Below are 23751 nucleotides of genomic sequence, written 5' to 3'. Positions count from 1 at the left end.
CGCAGTAGGATTATGTCACTCAAAATTTGATGGCTCTATATACCGTTGTTTTATTACAATGTGAGAAATATACATACGTTTATGCAGATTTTTTTATTATTTAATTTCTTCAAATATAATGCAGGACTCTAACATTTGGTGGCAACAGTTTGAAAAGTGAAACAGACATTTATAGTGATTCAACGCAAAATCGCAAAGCGAAAACAATAACCCTTCAGGGACAAAGCCGCTTTGGACTAAAAAAAGACTAATGACGCTGCAACATTAAGATCAAGATAATAAGAGTTTTTATTTCAGTAATCACTTTTATTTTATATAAAATACTTCGTGTAAATGAAGTATTTTTCAGTGTGATTAAAATGATTAGAAGTAATAACATTCACCTACTCATTTATAAGCGAATTTAAAAGATTACGTAGCAAAACCTCAGTACAATGTTTCATGCTGTTAAAAAGATAAATAAATTATAATGTGAAATAGAGTAGTTGGAGCCCATGGGTGCAATAATGATTAAAAAACTGTATTATTATTATTATTAATGTGTTTAATATAATTGTTAAAAAGTGTAATATAATATTAAGTACAATTTACTGCAGAGTTTAATAGCATAATAAGTTAGATTTTTGCTTGGGAGGAGTAAAAATCTTAAATTTTTCGAATTCTTAATAATTAATGATACCAGTTTGTATTTTAAGACAATAACTATCTTATTTTTATTAATCCAACGGACGTCATGGCATTAAAATAAAGCTGCAGGCATTTCCTAATACGACGGAAGAGGAATCTTTCTCTCTTTTTTTTTTTTCAATAATCTCAGAAAACATTAGTGTACAAACTGTACACTCTTTTAATAGTAATTCAAATGAAGTATCTGACATTTTAATGATTAGAGTAAACATTGCTTAAAATTATCAAGAGAGCTGAATTGTTAAAAATAATAAAACAGTCGTAAAAATATTCTAAAATATAAAATTGTTATAATGTTCATGGTTGCTTATACTCTATGATTTGGAAAATCTCTAGGCTTTTCTTTCTTTCAAGAAATTTAATCTACCCATTACCTTTCAATGACACTTTGACTAAACGTTGTAGATATTTCTTATTTTAACTGAGTGCCTGAAGTTTTCGTTTCTAAGTGTAAGTATACTGTTGTCCTTTTGGTGCGTAGGTTATTTTTTTCCGCTTAACATCTGCAAAAGTTTGAGACCTTATCGATACCATCGTAAACAATGTTCTATCAGTTTTGTTGTCTTTCTATTCTTTAATTTGCAGCTATTATTAGTGGGCTTTAGTTAAAGTTTTTATGCTCTTCATTTAGTTATATCATATATATATTCAGTCTTTTTTACCTATTCCCAATAACTGTTTGAAAGAAAACTTTTTCCACATTTACTATTTTTCTAAATAATGTAAAGATTTCGTAAATCACTCCCGATAAACTTGAGAAGATATTAATAACCTAAAGGAAACAATATTTTCCTAGGACGGGATAATCTTTTTAAGAAAAATGTTTTTAATGTATAATTTCTTATAATAATTCCAAAAACATTCAGTCCTTTGCATTCAAGCCCAAGAATTAATTATTTAATTAATTAGTATTTATGCTTAACCGTATATATATATATATATATAATGTTGTATGATCTTAAATCCATTTAGTGCGAATACAAGTTATTATTACTTGCGCAATTGCTGCAAAGTTAGTTAATAATAATTTATTTCCTAAACAGTATTGATTAATTGATTATATTATCTCCTAAGTTTAATTAAAGTAGAATTATTTTTAAAATGTGCATCCATACTGGTAAATTATATTTTGAAAGATGTTTTGAAGTAATTATATATTCATCCAAACTGTTTGCAGTAAACTGCACCGAAATTGAAATCTTGGAACTAAATAAATTGTCCTTTATAAACCCAACTTAGTGATCGGGAAATGCCTGTTTTATTGCAAATTAAGAATAAAACGCAGGCGGGGAATAGAATTCCTTATGAAATTATTTTTAGAAAGAAGTGTAGACACATTAGGCTTGTTGACACATTAGGTATTTTTTGAAAGCAGGAGAGATGAAAAATGCACAGTGCCCTCGCCGGGACTCGAATCATGGACCTCTCGAATACGCGCCGAGTGTACTGACCACTACACCACGAAGGCATGCTAAGAAGGCGGGAGAAATACCTTATAAGCTTAATGGAACATTGATCTGGAAATTGCAATTCAAGTTATTGGCAGTGATTACTTACAACACGCTATGTAATGGCTAATTAATAGCGTAGCTATTGTGCAGGTGTGCTATTAGGTATTTTATTTTGGAGCAGGAAATGTGAAAACTGTGCTACGCCCTCCTCGGGTTTCGAACTCCGGACTTCCGACTTGCTAACCAGAAATGATTTTCATTTACACCACGAAGACACGCGATAAGGAGTGAGAAAAACTTTGCAAATACATGCAAGAAATTTTCATATCAGCTTGTTATATTTATTTACTCAGCCCGTCTGAAATTTACACCAATGGATGTGTATTCGGCATTGTTAAAGCGTAGAAAATATAATCGCATTAAAAAAGGTTGCCACATATCAGTCAATTTATTTCATAGCATAAATATATATGTATAAAATAAATTAATATCCCACGCCATATAACTAATATAGTATGGTAATTAAAGAAAAAAAAAACTAAAAAATTTAGAAAGTTTTGTTGCTTTTAAGAAATTAAGGATATTTTCTCTTCCGAAAGGAATTTTCACTACGTTCGATCGTTTCAAATACATTTAGTTCAATGGAAGATACTAATTTTTACTTGATCTCAGGTTCGATATTGAACTTTTGCGTCTTCTGTCTAAGATCATAGTTCACAAACTATGAATTATTATCTGCTTAGCACGTGTTGTATGGACAATAATATCTCAAAGCTTTTCTATTGGTTTGCGATATGGCTTCTTGGTTAGTGCTGTACATGATGTTTGGGGCTTAAACCAGTTTTTTTTTTTTTTTTTTTTTTTTTAATTTCAATATTAGGATTACCCTGCTGAAATTAACCCTTTTGTCCCTATAGATATTCACCAAATGATCGGAAATTATCCTCTGATTACTTGTATATCTCAACACAACAGTAATAATATGACAGTTTGCAATGTTTCTGACCTCTGCCGACAGCTTGAGTAATTTGACCAACGAAGCCTCATCTAACTCAAACAAGGTATCCATTATCTTCTCTCTACTAAAACAGACGCTTTCTTCATATAACACCAGTAATAAGCACAGCCATCACGGGTATTTACTTTGTAGCGTTGCGCGCCTCCAACTTGCACGCAACCAAGAGGTGACTGTTGAAACTAAATAAATGACAGAGTCTTGTTAAGGGTTTAAGTCCCTTTTTATTCAACGTAATAAATTACAAGTGCGTGCTCTTGACGCTCACAAACTACGCCAACTCGGCGGTAAAATAAAAATAATAACCTGAAAAGAAACTAAAGACAAGACTCTAACTACGAGGCTCTCTAAAAGTAACTAACCTCACCGCGTTTTACAATACCGCTGCTAATTCAGCAAACTTGAAGATCACGTTGAACGATTAACAATACTTCCAGGCAAGCACACAGGCCGAAACGCGGGGTTCTTCAATTTCTGGCTAACTACCTCCGCGCTCGTGAAGTAAGAACAGCACACCTCGAACTCGTTTCCTTTCTATTTAACTCAGAATACTTCCGCTGATGATTTGAATCCTTGCGCGTTCTACTAAAATTTACATACTCTGGCATTGGCAGTTCCAGGGCAAAGTAAGGCTTGACAGGAAAGGTAGTTTAAACTTAAAATAAATGTTAGTTAAAATAAATATAAACCCTACAACTTTCCAAAATTTTAATTGGCGAATATATAAAATGCCCCTTTTTCCATTAGCGATTGGAATGCAAGCCTACTGTATCCTTTGCTACCTGTAAGACAGGGATTTTTTTTTTTTTTCTTTTTTTTTCCTAGTTTGTAGGGAATTATTATTGTACATTCTTTAACAGATCTCTGGATCATATCCCTTGACACAAGCATCCATAATGCTATTAATACCTGTCGCAGAACCTCTCCCTTCCCTTTTATTTTATTTATTTATTTATTTTTTTTTGAGGGGGGTAGAATTTATTCTCTGAATCATTATGTTTGTTATTTTTAACATTAATCCTTTAACATTATTGGACAAACAAAATTTAGTTATTATACAATATTCTTCGACTATTTCTATAATGACTACGGTACTCTTCACAGTCTTTTCCGATTGCCTCTCCCAAACATTAGATCCTTCCTAACTACGTTGATTTCAATATCTTTGATAAAAATTCACATCTTGTTTAATTTAATTTCTCTTTTCAAACAATATTCTTTTATTCGTATTTTAGCACGTATCTTCTAGTTTTTAAAGTTATAACAATGTAAGACTTATTTTTATCAGCAGATATCCTTTGTATCTAAACTTTCGCACTTAGCAGTTACCGTTTTAAATTTTTTATCATCCTACCATGCTTATAGTTTCAGTGTAATATTTTCAATATGCTTTTGCTTGGATGTTTTCATAGATTGCATCTATAACAGTTGTAGAGACATAGGTTAATTGGAAAAGCCAGAAAGATGAAAAATTAGCAACGCCTTCGCCGGGAATCGAACCACGGACCTCTGAAATACCGGCTCAGTGTGCTGACCACTACACCACGAATGCACGCTAGGAAAGCGGGAGAAATACCTTACATAGTGTAGAACAAATTTAATTTTATTAAACTAATTAAAATTTAATTATAGTTCCAAATTGGTTCAACATTTCTTAACTTAATTAATACTTTAAAGCACCGAAAAACTTATTTATCATTAAATTAGATAGTAAGAAGAAATGTCAATATTGGAAGTATTCACAAGTTCGTAAGAAAAACTTGGGTAGAGTCAATCTTTGCAACAATGATAACTTGATCGCATACCGCAGTAAAACCACCATTACTTGATTAATTACGCTCTAACAGATTTTGAGAAGATGAACTAATAATCAATTATAATAATAATTAAGTGCAATATTCGTACTCAGTGTACCAAATTAATGAAATGAAGCTGTTTTTATTTCGGATACCCTTTAGCTCTGTAATGGATCTATGTATATCAATCAGTCTACACTGCAAACATTTCCTTATGTAATTTTATGATTTAGCATTAATTAACTTAATTTGTCTTTTCTTAGCTTAGTTCTGACTTCTGCCAATTAAATATTTACCCTTGAAATACTCATGGTTTTCAAAAAGCCATTGTAATACAGCACATTTTTGAAATGCAAAGTTTCCCACCTCTTTCGAGGAATTCTCCGCTTAATTTTACTTTTTTTTAAAATTCCATCTAATATCCATTTTCAGTTGCATCTATTTGTATTAACACCTGAATCCGTCAAAATTGAACAAAATTGTGTATAAAATCTAAATCTATTTGAAATTAATGCAAAGGCTTGCCTGAGACATGGTCTTAAAACTAAGAACTCTGATAATGCTGCTATTTAAATTATAAGTTATATAATTTAAATATAAAATACATCATAAAACTGTTAATAGTTATAATTACTGTAAATAGTTATAATTTAAATAGCAGTTTTATGATAGTATTATTAAAATTTACTGATATGAAAAAATATTTTGGATTAGGAAGTAAAGTTATGTTAGCCAGACAAGGATGCTTGAAAAATCTTCGACAAATGCGATTTCGCTTTTAAGATGTGCACCATTTGAGTGTAATTGTGTTATTACTCGTGCTGTACAATTTAAGAGAAAATAAGTGTGCATATTACGCTTGTTTCATTCAAGTTTCACCTTAGGTAGAAAAGGGATACTTTTATCTTGTGAAGGGCTAGTTTTAGTTGCTTAAGGGGACGATGAGCCAGCTACACATTTAATTTCTAAAATTAAAAGAGCCGGAGCTTTAAGAAAGACCGTCAGGAAAGATGAATAAAATAAATTAATTAAATAATTAATAATTCAATAGCCGCCCAGACTGTATAATGGTTAGGAGAGACTGATTGCGTCACCGAAGGACCCGGGTTCGAATCTCGGAGAAGGCGTGGATATAAAATTGTCTGTCCCTTCATAAGAGGTAACGGTAGCCGCCTATTAGGCGCCTCCACAATAAAATGGGCACCACTTCTGGCCTTAGAAGTGAAAGGCCAGTGCCGTTATAGGAAAGTGCCCGCCGTTGGAAACAAAAAATTCAATAAAATGTAAGAGATAAATAAAAATAACCAATTAACTTAAATTAATGATAACCAGATAAATAATAAAATAATGGATTTCATCATATTTGGGATTGTGGCTGCAATTACAGTTTCGCTCAAAAACAAAGAAATACCTTAAATAGATTTCGATGGGCTCCTGCTTAATTTAAACTTTGAATATAGAATATAATATAGTATTTGGAGAAATAACAGAAACACAAATCATTCCTTTATCTGTACACCAATGAAAACAGTAAGGTGGTTAAGGCGTCATTAATGAGAATAGACAGAATCTAGAAACAAAATGAAAGTATGGAGGAAAATTTTAACACACTAGCATAAGCATGAAATCAAAGAGAGATGAGCCAAACGCTATTCACCACCGCCTCTGTGAGTATAATTATAACCAATAAACACAACACGCGTCAGGAGAAAAAATAGCTCCGAATTCAAAGGTTCATGTGCTATCTTGTAGAGTCATTAGTTTTTTTTTTTTTTTTTTTTTTTTTTTTTTTTTTTTTAAGTGTGTGACATGAAAAACGCGCAATGCCCTTGGAGGGACTCGAACCTGGAACTCTCGAATACGCACCGTGTGTGCTACAGTTACACCACGAAGCCATGCTGGAAGGAGGAGAAAATACCTTATAAGCTGACAACACGTGTAAAATTCTGTAACCATTTTCATCTCTCGTATATGGTTACACCAAAGCGAAAGGTCTGCAAGTGCTCTTTTCTGTAGGAAGATGTATTGAACGTGCTTAAGTAATTTATTTTATTATTTCACTGTGTCAAACCTCTGTCACTTGACCATGCATTTAGAAGCTAGCATCTATTTCGAAATCTTACTAATTGCTAAAGTAAGATGTAAAGAAAGCAAAAGAGTTTTGTGAAATTGTGATTCCGTTTTGTAAAAAAAGAGGCAGAATTCATCTTTCTTAGGGCTCCGGTGCGTTCCTATTGGAATTTAATATTTGGATCAGCATACATGAACTGATTGTTTTATTTTAATGTTTCACTTAATCATGTAACACACTTTCAGTATCCGAAATTCTTTCTAATTAGAAAATTCCCCTTTTACTCTAAAAATTAATTCAAAAGTCAATCCATTTCTTAAATAACTACTTTTCTTTGTATAAATACAGATGGAGGCAAAATGATGCGAACACCTGTGAAAAAGTATGACGTATTTCACACCTGCAGTACAGCCGCGCCACCTGCAACAGAAGTCTGCCACCTAGTGAGCGTGAAGAGGAAGGTATCAGTCTCTCAACAGCAGTCACCTGCGTTGCATGCTTCGATCGAACTGCCTGTGAGAAGTTCAAATGTCAGACCTGTCGGAGTTCCAAAGAGGAATGATAGTTGGAGCGCGTTTAAGTGGAGCATCGGTTACGGAAACAGCAAACCTTGTGGGGTGTGCAAAAGGAGTACGGTATCAGTCAGCCGTTATGACAGCGTACACGAAAGAGGGTAAGACGCCGTCTTCAAAGCACAACAGTGGCCGAAAGTCAAAGCAAGCTGATAGGTATAGACGGGTCTTGAAGCGCATAGTAGCCCGAAAGCACAAGCAATCGTTATCCGAGATAACATTCAAAATGAACAATCATCTCCAGGACCCCATTTCAATAAAAACTGTCAAAAGGGAACTTCATCTTGCGAACATTTATGGCAGAGTGGCAATTCGTAAACCCTTGGTGAAAGCAACTAATGCTTTCAAGCGATGCCAATGGTGCAGAGATCACAAAGGCTGATCCCCACAGCAGTGGCAACAGGTAATATGGTCAAATGAATCATCATTCACCCTATTTCAGGCGACCGAACGCGTTTATGTCTGGAGAACGCCCAAAGAAGCGTTTCATCCGGACTGCCTCTTGCCGACTGTGAAGCAAGGGGGTGGCGCCATTATGGTATAGGGTGTGTTATCTTGGCTCTGTTTTGGGCCACTTGTTATTCTGCATAGGAGGATCACATCCAATCACTATCTAAGCATTCTAGGGGATGATGTCCATTCTTTTGTCCGGACTGTATTCCCTGGGGAGCGAACGCTTTTTCAAGACGACAACGCCCCTATCTACCCTGCTAAGTGTATTCAAGAATGGTTAGAAGAGCATGATGATGCAATTGAACATCTCGCTTGGAGACCTCAGTCTCCGGACTTGAATATTATTGAACATTTATGGGCATATTTGTATAATATCCTGGCGACTTTAGGGATATTTTGCAGCGCTTTTACGGTTCTACTATACATCGACGACATCCTGCTATCTGTTGTATTCTCAATGCTGTCACATCTGTCTATGGGCAATTTTCAACAAGGTAATGCCTTTCCTTACATGTTGAATTTCTCCAAAGAATGTCTACGTTGTGTCTCAGCTTTCCTTTGATTTGCAAATCTCTAATCATTTACCCAACCAAACGTACATAGAAATCATTAGAATGCCAGTTTGAGTCATTTCGTTAAGTGCTTAAATTTGCTGAATAATGTTTTTGCTCTTTGAAACTTCCTGAATAACTGTAAAATGCTGCTCTTACTTTGCAAGGACTTTTCTCCTTTCTTACCACGTGGCTTCGTGGTTCTTTCGAGTCCCAGAGAGAGCACCACTGATTTTTCATGTTGCCGACTCTAAAAACGTCTAAAGATTCTACAAGTGGCATCCGAACAAAAATATGGTGCACGATAATTCGTCACCACGGGAATTTGAAGACTGAATCTCCTCCTTCCCTGCATATCCGGTTAGAAATCAAAAAGTCCGGACTTCGAATTCTAGCAGGTCATCGTTGATTTCTCATGTTTATAGAGTCTTAAAAGAACTAATGTCTTTTCAGCTATTATTATAAAGTTTGGCCACCTCTGATATGTAAGATACAATGTTCGACGGTTATATTAATTAGGACTGCTTTTGTGGGATTTTTTTTACATTTCCAAATAAGAATGCCCAATCGTCATATACGACAATCAACTAAGCAAGATGAGAAAATGTCGCATTACCACTTTCAAGCAATATGGCTGGAACTGAGAAGAATCGCCTTGTATTAAATTTGGAGCTATGTCAGACGATGCTGTTGTAAGTGGCTCCAATAAAGTGTCTATTGTCATCATGAAAGCAGCGGCAGCCCTTGAAATCACTTTTTGGGAGCATCGTACGATGATTAAAACTGCCATAAGCACATGACAGCTTCGCTATCTGCCATTCAAAATTCTTGCCACCATCTCCTAGACATGCGATACCATGAATCACTATTTCAAGACCATGATATAGGCTGATATTCAGAGGTGTTCATTGCGACAAACGAACATTTAAGCATAGATAGTAGTACTTTTGTTGGAGCATTCGCACTGAATTTGGTTAATATTTAAGTTATGTGCCAGAAGGTCATCGCATTTTTTTTCTTTAAAAATGAAAACGACTAAGAAATTCTCAGTTTACAAAACACGTACAAGCTTAACTATTGATTAACTAAGAATTATAATTTGATAAACGATATAAACAAATGCCAGACACACACAATGGTTAACAGTTTGATACGTAACCGAATTTTTTTTTCTAAGCGAGATAACAGTTGCTAATAAAATCTAAGGAAAAAATATCTAGATTTAGCAGTTTTAATCAATGAATCAGCTTCCCAAATTTTAAAATTTTGATTTTGTACCATACCTAGAAATTATGTAACAAGGTTTTTGGTTTTTAAAAAATTAACAGTTAGAAATATCAATATATTTCAAACAAAAAAAATATGCGCACAAGTAAAATATTATGCATGCAATGAGAAACTCGCATAAAAAATTCAGTACTTTAATATTTCTGCTTTAAAATTATTTAAAAGTTTTAATCAAAAGTAAAAAATCAAAGACTGTATTTCATCATGTAACAGAACATGGTGTATTGAAAAGGAAACTGCTAACACGTTATTTATAGAAGGATATGTTTGCTCTGTTTTAAGACCATTAGCTTTAAAAAAGCAAAGTTCATGTTTCTGTTTTAAGATCATTATCTTAAAGCAGAAAGATGAACTTTGCTTTTTTGAATGCATACCACAAAAGTTTCATACAGTTATACTTTTCGTGTACACAACCATTCTTCAAAATTCCAGTCAAAATGGACTGTTAAAGATTTTAACTGTTTTCCCTTATTAGTGTGGCCACCAGCGTCCGAGCGGTAAATTCGCTGAACACTGGTAGTTCTGTCCAAGGTTTGAATCCTCAGAACGTGCTGGATGCATAGTCGCTTTCGTGGTTTTCTCCATGTATAACGTAATAAGCCAGTTTCCCTTAGAAAGTGCCTCCACGAAGGGTATTCTTTCCCTTAGGCAGATAGCCCTCTAGCGCTTTGCCATAATCAAGTAAGTTAAACCAAATACTAGTGCATTTGCTTCAACTCCATATAAGCATACTTCTACGCAATAAATCAGCGTGTCTAAAAATTTGTAGTAATGGACCGACAAGGATATGATTGTTCTGAGAAAAGGCGAAAAGCTGTATTGCAGAAAGAAATAGTGTAGCATTGAAATAACAATAACATAAATGTACATAACTATTACATAATAATTGATAACCATAAACCAGTTAAAATTATTATATAGTATATATGTGTGTAGAAAAAATTTATTTTATTTTATTTCAGATTTTTAAGAATAATTGTTTAATCTGCACAGTTGCAGTTGCTTTTATTTTTAATGCCATCATCAATTTACCATTTTATTTTATTTTTGCGCCATTTAGAAATTACTTTGACATTTTTGGTTCCTTTCGGAGTTGATCAAGTTTTGATCCCATTTTAATGTTATTCATTACTCCATGCAAATCATGATTGTTTATAACTACTTTATGTTTATTCCTTCGTAGAAAGCATTGAAATCTACATGTTTATATTTATAGGTATATATAATTCTAAATTAAATCCAAATTTAAAGCAAATTAATAGATCTTATTCAGATAGGGCAAAGTAGAGTAAAAATGAATTAGTACAAAACAGTGAACAGTTAGTTACTGAACAAAACTGATACAAGAGAAAAATCTTTAAAAATTAAATAAATTTATGGTAGAATTAAAACCAAAAGTAATTTCAGAAATAACAAAACGCGTTTCCTTCTCCTCTAAAACAGTTTTTCTGCAATCCCCATTCGGCGAATAACTGCAATAAATATTAACAAATTGCAATAAATATTGATGAGAACATTTTTATCATCTCATTTCTTTAATTTATCCACTGTTTTGTGAAATGGAAAAGAGGACTTGTACAAAAAAGACTTATTATACTCTGGTTTAAATAACTGACGTATAACACGTGATCTTTTATTCCAAACCGAAACTAACTGAAATTTTAAGTCACTAATAGAAAATTAATTTTTAATCGATAAACATTATGTTTTACAATCAAAATAAATGCATATACGGTCAAATGACAAAATATGTGGTATAATAAAATAACAGTAAGAAAGCTCAGGGCAGAAAGTAAACAGAAAAAGGAAACTTACGCGAATTCAAATTTTGGAATATGATGCTCCACCTGTTCGCGAGTATGGATTCTTCTACACTGAAATCCATTTAATCTACATCGTTAAAGAAATGAAATGCAGCGCCGTCTGCGAATAGAGATAACGTAAACTATGTGCGTAACTCATTCCTCAGAAACCAGGGATGAAAACGTGTTATCCGAAATTTCTGGTAAAATTTTCTCCTTCACCTTCTGCCAAAACCGGTTACAGTGTCATGTTTCAGGCTCACTGATTTGTATGCCTGTCACCAACCATTGATACCTCAGAAACAGAATCATGCGTATGACTACAAAGGCTGTTTTAGTAGTTACCAAATTAAGTGATACCATTAACTTATAAATGACTAGCCGCTGGCATTTAAATGTACTGGAAAAATGCCTAAAGGGAACGCCAAACACTAAATTTAAAAAACTGCACGGAAGTTTACCCTGCATAACAAATTTATCAAAAAAAGAAAAAAAAAATTCCAATAAGAATGTAATACATGTAAAAAAATTACAATGAAATAAACAATATTCCTTAATACAAATATTAAGTATCCTAATAAGTTAATTACCCACCTTCCCTTTGCCTTCTCTCGACAAACGTCCAGGATCCAAGAGAAACATTAAATTTGAAAACTGCATAGAATTATCGCCCTTATTTTCCCTAGAGGCAACAGTGCTGATATCAGCAACAATTGCAACAGTGATATATCAGCAACAATGGCTGAGTGCCATTGTTGCTGATATAACGAGAGAAAATAATCGATTTGGTGAAATTTCCTCAAAAAACATAAAATTTAAGAAAAAATATAATTTTGAAAAAATTGCTTCGAGGTGCACTGGCTCTTGTCTAGATGCACCTATGTACTAAATTTCGTAGCCCTGAGGGCCCACCAGCGGCGGAGCGATAAAGTCGCTGAACACTGGTAGTTCGGTCCGAGGTTCGAATCCCGCGAACGGGCTGGCTGCATGGGTGTTTTCGTGGTTTTCCCCATGTGTAACGTGTATACGAGCCAGTTTCCCTTAGAAAATCCTCCACGAAGGCATCCCTCGCCTTAGGCAGATAGCCCTAGTGTGCTTTGCCATAATTAAAATACACATACACCGTAGCCCTGGGTCTATTAACTTTCACGCAGCACAATGAAAGACACACACACAAACAGAGAGATTCTTTCTTTTACATATATATATATATATATATATATAGAGAGAGAGAGAGAGAGAGATATTAGGTAATTTTTAAATTGCAATAATTATTAGAAATTTAATGAGGTATGAAAGATCTGCAGCACTTACAGGTGTTTTACTTTGCAAGAAGCTTTCTTTCTATTGTAACTTCTTCAAGTAATGTATGTATTTTAAATGTTTAGAAAACTTCTAATTCTTATAATTCTAATTAAATTGTCTTCAAAATGGTTTTTTATTTGCTATGTTTGGAATTTCAGTTATTTTTAAAAATGGCTTCAAATGCTTTAGCTTTTTTATATTCTATAAGATATTTCTCCCGCCTTCGTGGTGTAGTGGTCAGCATGCTCGGTGCGTATTCGAGAGATCCGTGGTTCGATTCCCGACGAGGGTACTGCTCATTTTTCATCTCTCGTGTTTCTAAATATCCTAATGTCTCTACAATTCATTGTCTCCTTATTTACACAGATTATATGCTCTTCATTAGTTTTAATTAGAATATAAAAATAATAGATTTGATGCATTTATACATTCAATTACAAAATATTTCAGAACTTTGTAAGGTATTTTCTCCCTCCTCAAAGCGTTCCTTCGTGGATTAATTTGGATGCGAGTCCGACCAGCAGTCTGGTGGTCCGAAATTCGAATCCCGATTACAGCATTACTCATTTTTTATGTTTTCTGCTTCAACCAACTTATTTGTACAATGTCAGAAAAATATAAATTAGAACCATCAAGATATATAGGAAAAAATATTAGTATCATTTATCTAAGTGTAAAGATTCCTACCAAATGCGAACCCAATTTACGTGTGCAAATGTCATCATACTTACGCAGACACATGAATTTTAGCTAACCATAATCTTGAATCAAAACCCTTATTTTGGGCTAATAATACGATCGTAATGATTTAACAACCAATACTATCATTTTTATGGATATGAAGCTAGTAATTGTATTGGACATAAGCGTGGACATTTTTATGAATGTCCACGCTTATGTCCACGCTTATTATAATGACTATGAAAAAATTTTAGTCCTATTAAGCAAACGGCAAGTTCTAAGGAACTTCATTAAATGTAGCTAAACTAAAAGAATGCTAAAAATTAGGCAAAATATTCTTTCATCTTGACGTGATTTTATATAAAAAGTTTATGGATTTTGATAGAGAAGGATACGAAACTAAGAGGGGATAATAGCTTAAAAAGTAAAAAATAATATAAGCTACTGTGAAACAAGTGTCATGATTGGATAAAAGCGACTGTGCAAATTAGAAAGTACGGAATACAGTTAAAGAAATGCCATGTTCGATTCTTAGTAAAGAGGTTAGGTTAGGTTATTTAATTACGGCAAAGCCTCGAGGGCTATCTGCCTAAGGGGAGGGATGCCTTCGTGGAGGACTTTCTAAGGGAAACTGGCTCGTATACACGTTACACATGGGGAAGGCCACGAAAGCACCCATGCAGCCAGCCCGTTCGCGGGATTCGAGCCTCGGACCGAACTGCCAGTGTTCAGCGACTTTACCGCTCGGCCGCTGGTGGCCCCCTTAGTAAAGAAACTATTCGGTTATCCAAGAAATACGTTCCCAAGAATGACGTAAGCAAATATTTACTGAATAGAATGACAGAGGAAAGACTGATGAAGCGTAAAATACATTTATAATAGTAGCAAAGTTGTTTTCATGCGAAACAAATTCAGCTACAATCAACGTAGATGTATTTCCTTAATACGATATCTAAACTTTATTAGGCTAAATCATAGCCCATTTCGTGAAAAACCGAATTAAGAATCTCCTTTCTTCATGGTTACTATTAAACAATCTTCTGAAAACCCTATGCATGTGAAGGAGCTTGTTACGAAACTGATATTTTTGCAACTTTATTACTCATTATTCTAGATAGAGATTATAAATCTTCAATCCATTTTTTCCAAATTGCACAGAAAGGCCTTAAAAGTGGCAAGATCAAGATCTTGAATTTACTCATACTGTAGATATGATTGTTATATACAGAAAATCCCGCACAATAAAGTAAATGAAATGAAGTATTATCTAAATTTCAGAGGGAAGGATTTCAGTTTTACAAGTATGTCATAATGACAGTATCACAGCTCTTATCTTTATAATATTCAGATATTTAGCTTTTGAGTAATTAGTTGTAATAGTAATAAAACTTTATATAATTTGCTAGAACGAAATAAGCAAATAATTTGTTTTTGTGTTATAAAATACACCTTTCCTTGATAGAGTAATAAGAAATAGTTCTTTGTACACAGGTAAAAGCTGCAATTCAACATCTCACATTAATCCATGGAGGCTTTTATTTTTTATTGAAATAAATCCCAAATTGACTCATTCGTACCTCCATGAGTACGAATCAAATCAATTATGAGTAAGAAAAAAATTACAGTGACGGAAAAGGTACATATGTTTAAAAATTTAAGGTATAATACAAATCAAATATTGCAAAATTAATTCAACTGGTAAACAAATCTGGCAGAGTGCAGTTATTTCGTTATTTAATACTCACAAAGCTCCATTGGCCCTTTCTGTTATTTTCGCTAATTGTAATGGGTTCTTCATAAACAATGTGTTTGAATCCCATTTTTCAATCATATATTTCTAGTTGCAACTGATATCTGTACAATATAAAAAAACAACGTTTGCATTCATGTGTGTGTGTGCGCGCGCATATCGCGTTTCGCATTACGTATTATGATTACGCTGAGCTACCAAAATTGGCACATACACTATAAACAGCCAAAAGTAACCATACGCTTTGGATTTCAAACACTTTTTTCCGAATTTTTAGAGAAAGACTGGAAGCGTAATTTTGAAACTGCAATGATGTAAATAACATTATTAAACTCACCCTTCAGTCAAGAGTTCTTTCAGGAGATCAACAACAAAATGATTAATATATATGGAAGAAGTTTAAATCTATAGAAGTTAATATTTTTTTTTTTTTGGTTATTTTAAAGCAGTATGGTGGCTGTTCTGCTATTTGTGGGCCTGGATGGTCCCGTTTTAGTATTTAATGTTTCATTTATAATTCTACTAAGCCTTGTTAAACCCCTAACGGTGGTACAGGTCATTTTGATCAGTCATATATATAAAGCAAGTTTGTAAACCCTATCGCATGATGGTTCAAATCGTGTTTTACATTAAAGAAAGTCGTACCCAAATGTAGTATATAAATAATTAAATAAAAAAATTCGGCTTTATCGTACAACTCCAAGAGGGAGCTCTGTTAAACATTATTTAAATAATAATAAAGGGCCTTTTAATTCTTTCCGAGTTTATTTACTGTCTCACAAACTCAAGCGATTATTCGCTTACTAGTTCTTAAGATTTTTCACATCCAGCTGTAACTTAGAATTACACAGTGGGGAATCCTACAAGCTTACAATTTCTATTTTGGCTGCAAAGTGGGAGATCAAGACTATAGAGTCTCCTTGTTCTTTTTGGTAGCATATAACTTGGACTCTATGTAGGAGATGAAGTAGCAAATTCTTGCTATGTCTTGAAGAATAATTACCGCAGAAGAAAGGTTTTTTTTAAATAACCTTTTTATTTAAACTAAATGAAAACAGATGCCCGCACTTCATGCTCACAGATCGCCACCACTTGTGGCTAACGTAAATTTAACAAAAAATAAGAATGCAACAAATCGCTAATAGTTTAATATATCTAACGATTGGCTCCTTAGCTTAAAACCCTTTCAGGACGAGCGTCCCATATACGCATTCCCTAAGAACATCTCTTACAGCCGGGCGTCCCATCCACGCATCAGTAAAGATCGCATTCAGAGGACGGGTAATGCGTATACGCATTTTAAGGTGGAACATTTTTCTGAAGGCCACTAGATGGCATCCTGTGTCTATTACTTTTGAAATGAACACAGTTTTAAGTTCCTGACCTTGAGTTTGATATATTCTACTTCACTTATTTATTTTACTCATCAGCTGTTCGAGGGGGGGGCGGAGGGAAAGCGTAAACAGAGGTGGGCTCTTTAAATCTCTGCGTGCTAATGAAAACATTCTCATAGCTGATTTATATCCAATTCCTTTTTTTATTCTATTTTTTCCCTCTACTATGTACGGTCTTTTAGGGTTACTGTGCGGAGTTTTTTTACGTTTTGCATTGCCTTCAGATAAATTTCCGTTCCTTCCTTTTTTATTTAGGAAAGCCTCACCTCCAGTCTATTATGGCGGGAATGCGCTATTTATCAGAAGAAGAATACCCTAGTATGGTTAGTGAACCATTTACTAACGCAAATGAGAGTACTGATTCATTTTCTAAAGAGTTACAAAGTGATACTTTTTCTAAGAGTTACAAAGTGATACTTCTCTGTGCTTCGAGATTTACCACACTCGTTTTCATTTTAAATTTTGTTACTTCTTACTGTAAATAGTCTTTATTGTGTTCTTTTTATTAATTTTAAACTTTATTGATGGATTTTAACAATTAAAACTTTGGAATAATTTGAATAGAGCTTCCGAAAATTATTTTAGAAGATAAGCAATTTTTTTAAGTATATTTTCATGTAAAATAAAGAAAAAAATGTTTTAAGGGCTAATTTTAAGATATATAAGAGCTCAAGTAATAATTTAAAATGATACCAAAAATTACGATGCTAGAAGCGAAACTTTTGTTTTTCTGATTTTTTTTTATAAAATTAGGCTTAGCGATGCAAAACCTCCGTCCTGTACGGTGACTGCCTTCGATTCTCTTCCGTTCCGCACGAGCGTCAAAGGTGCGCCGTCGCAAAAAGGTTAACTAAACGATAAATCGGCTGCACACGGCAAAGTCGAGCAGAGGAAAAAAGTACTCAAATCCTAAAATCCGTTGAGTTAGCTTCTGTCACAGAGTATTACATAATCCATACAGAATTGGTTACCAACTCAGCAGTTTAAGGCCCTTGAAGATATTAATTGCTCTGTGCTTTTTAGGAATCCGAAGCTCTTACCCATCGTACATAATACATGCATACTTATTAATACGTAATACAAATATAAAATATAAAATCAAAAATGTGATGCAATTACATAATACAAATGCATAAAACATTCTTGAATAAATGCTAACACATTCTTCAATAAGTACTAAAACATAGCTGAGTTATTAAAACCTTATACAAAAGGGATTACGTCTTATGAAACTAATGTGTGCTTCCAATACCTGTACTTTATACCTATACACTATACATTTACCAGTACTTGATAGAACAACAACTTGTACTAGATTATTACATAACTATATTATTACAGAAATTCATTATACAGCATGTACAAATACAATATATTATCAATCTACTTCTTCAAGAGTATTTTTATATAGTAATGCATTATACAGCAGGTACAAGTACAGTGTTTTATCAGTGTACTACTTAACGAGTATTTTTTTTTTTTTTTTTTTTTTTTTTTTTTGCATTCTTAGGTAAATACTAAAACCTGTTTCAAGTGCTGATACATTACACACATGCAAATTTACCTTACAGTATATAGTACTCGCTTCGGTAGTACATATACTAAATTTGAAAAAAGTACTGAAGTTTGTCATGTTATAAACATGCCGTCAACGTCTGATTACGCACCCTCATGTATCCTGTTTCGCCTAGATGGCCTCACATGATAAGTCAAGCCGAAGATAGCTCCGCAGTCAATTAGCGTTAAGTGACCAACTCTTAGAATCTTAAGACACAATAACACGCCGAATAAATACTGATTCAGAAGTCAAACAACAAAAATCAGCGTTAATCACAAAATTTTGTGAATTAACGCTGATTTTTGTTGTTTGACTTCTGAATCTTAGAATCTTGATAGCTTCAGCTATATCTCTTTTGTTAAGATTAGTTTAATTCTTATTTTCTCAAGTTCAAGCCCAAGTGTCGGCTTTATTGTACAACTCCAAGACGGAGTTTTGTTAAACTTAGTTGGAATAATAAAGGGTTATTTCAGCCTTCTCACTTGTTGTTTCGTACCTCACGAACTCAAGCGATTATTCGCTTACTAGTTCTTAAGATTCCTCACCTTTCATCTGTAACTTAGAAGTACACAGTTACACAGTGCGGAATCCTACAACTTAAGTGACAACAGTCTACCATAACATAGCCTAAATATAGCATTACAAGCACGCCTAATTATGTCTGCACACAAACTGCTTATTCGTTTCAGATAGATGTAACTAAATACGGGGAACATAAATGTTCATTGAAAAGTGCATATCACTAGGTTAGAGAAAGACTCTTAAATTTTTAAATCACTTTTCTTGATGTTCATAAGCATTTAGGCTAAAATAAAACGCCGAATAATGATTATTGGAGAAGTCAAATAAAAAGAATCAGCGTTTTATTAGTAAATTTTCACAGGAGTAGTTCCGATGGTTTATTTACCGAACCATCTGCCTCAGCTGCCAAAGTGCAAAAGTGAAACTGAGGAAGATGGCTCAGTAGATAAACCATCGAAACTAGTCCTGTGAAAATTTACTAATACAAAAAACACTTGTTTGACATCTCCAATGTTCATAAGCATGTTAATAGGGAACAGAAAGCACTTGATTTATTTTTGATTCCAAGCTCATTTTATCTTTTAAATTTTCTTTCACGCCAGTCCCTTTAGTAACATGGTATCTTAGCTCTTACTTTCACAAAGGCCCCCAAATTGAAACTAGCGATATTATAAAGTGATTGGAAATTACTAGTAAACTGTTCGGGCTAGCAAATTTAATAATTCATTTCTATCATCTATTGAAATAGTACATGGTTAAGGTTATGTACATGTATTGAAACAGTACTTACAGTACGAGAAATGCATTTTTATTCTTCACTCGTCTTTTGCTAATTAAGGTAAAATGTAAATATATCTTACTTTCAGATGTACGAGAGCATATGCGCCATGGTACAATGTATTTTACATTCATATACTTAAGAGTAAAATATGTAATGTATTTTACTCTTAAGTATATGAATTGCATAAAATACTTTATTTTTACATTGTTTAATATTGAAAAAGACGTACTTGCAAGATTTATCAATTAAATTTAACATTAACCATGTAGGTTGCATTATGTAGCATTTGCTTATTCACGTATCCGAGGCAAATCTTGGAACTCATCACCGGTGGATGAGGCTCTACTGCAGGGGCATCTTATACATCCCTTTGACCATGCATTGCCTCATGTATCCCCTTCACCATTGCTAGAAGAGATCATCATTCCCCTTTCTTTCCAAAACCCGAAAAGTAAATATATACATTTGTCTAGACACAGATGACTTTTTAACAGGTTTTATAAATTAAACAACAAAAATGTAAAAAATGTTGATAAATACCAAAACGTGAATAGAAGTAGTTTTTTATATTCATAAATTAAAACTAAACAGTTAACAGATAAATAAAAGGCTGATCGTATTCCTTCCTTGAAAATATGAAATTCCCCTTTTGGTTGAGAAACCCTACAGTGCTGTATTTATATTAAAAGAATTCCTGGTCGTCTTAACAGATGCTTGTATTAGGGAGCTAGCCATCATGACAGATTTCACAGTATTTATTTATTCTCATTTCTACTATGTTATTTTCTTCGAAGTTTCTTCTTTCGTCCCTCTCGCGCACCAGAAAGTTGCAATATTTATATGTGTCACAATAAGTTGCAATCATATGCACGTAAAACCAAACCAATTAAATGGATGGTAAGAAGATAACTCCCTATTAAAAATCGTTAATAATTTTAAGAAAATAAAGATTCATATAAAAAAAAATCTGAAAGCTTTCAGATTTTATATTACGCCCAAAGGGGCGCTTTTTTAACGTTTTGTGGGTTACTTTTATTTACTATTAAATATCATGTTATTCGCACTTAAACCATAAAATTCAGTTCAACAGCAATATCGCAAAATAATTTTTAAATGAGCCTATCTTTAGAATTTCCGATACACAGTCTCTCGCACTGGAGATAAAAATGCTTTCTTTCCGTACAGTTTGCCATTGCTCGCTTAAAAATCGTTGATTTTGTTAATCAAAAATTCGTTAGAGTTTTACAAAATATGAAATAGATAAGAAAACAAATTCCAAAATTGGGCTTCCAGACGCCCATATTCGATGGAAACGTACGTTATTCAAAAATTTGATGGCTCTAGGTACGGTCGTTTTATTAAAATGCGAGAAACATACATACATTTATGCAGAATTTTCGTTATTTAATTTCTTTAAATATAATACAGGGCTGTAATATTTGGTGGCAACAGTTTGAAAAGTGAACCGACATTTAAAGTTATCAACTCAAAATGCCAAAACAAAATTAATAGCCTGTCATGCACATACTCTATGCTACCGACCAAACCTGCCGGAAGAACAGACTTATAGCTGAAAGGAGAGAGAAGAAAATCTGGCAACGAAAAGAAGAAGCGTGCTTGATGCGAGAAGGACAGCATGCTCGTGTGAATAAACAGTTTATCTGAAAGGAGAGGGGAAAATTTGGCTACGAGAAGAAGAAACGTGCTTGATGCGAGAAGAACGGCATGCTCGTGAAAAAAAATTTGAAATTAGTTTGACTGTATTCCGAGAGAAAAGTCTTTTTTTTTTTTTTTTTTTTTTTTTTTTTTTTTTGTTAAGAGCTGAGAGATGCAATGTATTACTTGTGCGTTTGATGTAATGTGAATAAAAGCAATACTTTGTGAAAAGTTAAACTGTATTTACACAATTAAAATATAGCTCATGTTATTGTTAAACCTGCATAAGTGTCCCAGTTTATTTCCTGCAAATAGAGTTGACTAATAACATTCATAAGTGGATAGAAACGAACCGAGAAAGATGAATTGATCAAAGGATCGATTTATGACAGTGATCAAAGGATCGATTATATGACATAGCCCTTCTGGGCTAACGCCCTTTGGACTAAAAACTGCAGCATTTGCATCGAATAAATATACTATGAACCCTAAAATGGAAGAAATCTGTTACTAATGTCTGTTTTTATTTTATTTCAGAGTGGTAAGAACAGCTCATAATGATCCAACGCTTGGCACTGCGTATCATGCCAGATCGCATCCCATTGCGAAATGTAACAATCTTACACCTTTAAAAAAAAGGTCGCATTGTGGAAAAAGCGGGACAGGCCGCTTTCAAGAACAGCCTGACATGCTGACCCTTGTGGACCTCGGGTGATATTTCCTGAGCAGCTTGCAGATTCTTCTCTTCTCCTAATGTTGAGAGACGATCGTTTCTACAAACTCCTGTAATCGTGGGCTGGGTATGACAGTACTTGATGGTCTTGACATCAGCTGAATTACGAAGTCTGTGAACACTTGTACGTCAAAATTCTTTGTATCTTCACAACCGATTGCCACTTTTCTAATGGAATGCGCTCTAGCATGATCACAGTGTCAGGCTTTATTCAGCTCTGCTAATATTACTGCGAAATAAAATAAATAAAAAACATACATTAGCCGTAGTTCCCCCCCCCTCCGCTTTAGGAATTGCAATATTTTTATTCCATACAAGCTCTGCAAATTTAAAAAAGTTATTATATATTTTTAATATAGAATTATCTTTTCCCGACCCTGTATATCTCATTTGATGATGTTAAGTAAATCAACCTTCCTTGTAACTTTGAATCTTACATTTCTTTTTTTTTAATAATTTTATTTGCCGAGGAAGATTTATTTTTTATAAGGAGCACTTAGTCCGTGGATTTACGCAGGTATTTTATAATGACTTTGTACTGGCTTGCTTATTGCTTAGAGAAGGGCATTAGTATGTAACTCATACGTATTTAAAATTTTATATTTTTATTGAAAAATATCCTGCATGTTTCTTTTTGCCCCTTCTACGAGTTTTATCGAAGTGCACTATATACCTTTCCTGATTTTTATGGGCATTTAGCTTATTGATTCTTACATGTTTCTTACACATTAAAAAACTCAAGGGAATCCGTACAGTTATGTTGATTTCATATACTAAATTTCAAAGTCATTTAGCCTAGGATACCATAGTTCTAGTGGCTTCGTCCACTGGTTTTTACAAGAATTTTGTCTACACGTACCCGTACAGTTGTAACAGTTTCATATGACAATAATGACAATTCTATATCAAAATTCTTGGCTAACGTGTTATAATTTGTCATCGATACATTGTTCTAAAACGGTAGAGATAGCTTTTTTATTTATTTATTTATTTTTAAAGTTCTATGAGGTTTGTGCTTAGGTATCCAGAATCTGATCACTCTCAAGAGCTTACATCTGGAAAGCTAGGAGAATGGCCGTTTAAAAATAGATCATCTAATCTAACTGTTCGACTGGCATTGTGGAAACGACAATACGCAAAAAGCTACGCCATTTTTTCATTTTTATCAAAAACACATTTAAGCAACATATTAGCACTCTTTTTTATTTATGTACTATATCTTGAATATCTCTCTTTACATTTATACAAGGCCCACCAGCGGCCGAGCGGTAAAGACGCTGAACGCTGGTAGTTCGGTCCGAGTTTCGAATCCCGTGAATTGGCTGGCTGCATGGGCATTTTCGTGGTTTTTCCCCATGTGTAACGTGTATACGAACCAATTTACCCTTAGAAAGTCCTCCACGAAGGCAGTCCTCCCTTTAGTCAGATAGCCCTTGTGTGCTTTGCCATAATTGAATAATCCAATCCAATCCATTTATACAAAGTTTAGCATTTAGTTAATTTTTGTAAAATTACAAGAATTTAAAATTTGATTACTCTTTTCGAATTACCCTTACGTTACTAATGTGAGAAAGAAAGTTTAGGAAAATGAACATCCTGCTTACAGGAGGGTCATAAATAAAAGAATTACGAGCCTTTGAGCTAAAAGGTTGCAAAAAGCTTCCAAATGATCGCATACATCACCAT

General features: G+C 33.7%; 1 protein-coding gene across 3 annotated transcripts in view; it reads right to left on the bottom strand.

Annotated features, from left to right (window-relative positions):
• HisT (Histamine transporter) overlaps window positions 1–11838 on the bottom strand; it is a 115170-nt gene extending 103332 nt beyond the window's left edge. The window contains exon 1 of one of the 3 annotated variants that reach the window (XM_035371114.2): window positions 11699–11838. Coding sequence is in view for 2 of the 3 variants with exons in the window: in XM_085807205.1 (XP_085663331.1) it covers window positions 11699–11768 (70 nt within the window). In the remaining variant the exon portion in view is untranslated. The remainder of the gene's footprint in view (window positions 1–11698) is intronic. The other 2 variants (XM_085807205.1, XM_035371116.2) reach the window with 2 other exon arrangements.
• Between the last annotated feature and the right edge of the window lie 11913 nt (window positions 11839–23751).

Source organism: Stegodyphus dumicola, chromosome X1 (assembly GCF_044657685.1).
Source record: "Stegodyphus dumicola isolate Sdum_Otavi_A_Nest chromosome X1, ASM4465768v1".
NCBI lineage: Eukaryota > Metazoa > Arthropoda > Arachnida > Araneae > Eresidae > Stegodyphus > Stegodyphus dumicola.
This window is presented reverse-complemented; position numbering and strand designations above follow the sequence as displayed.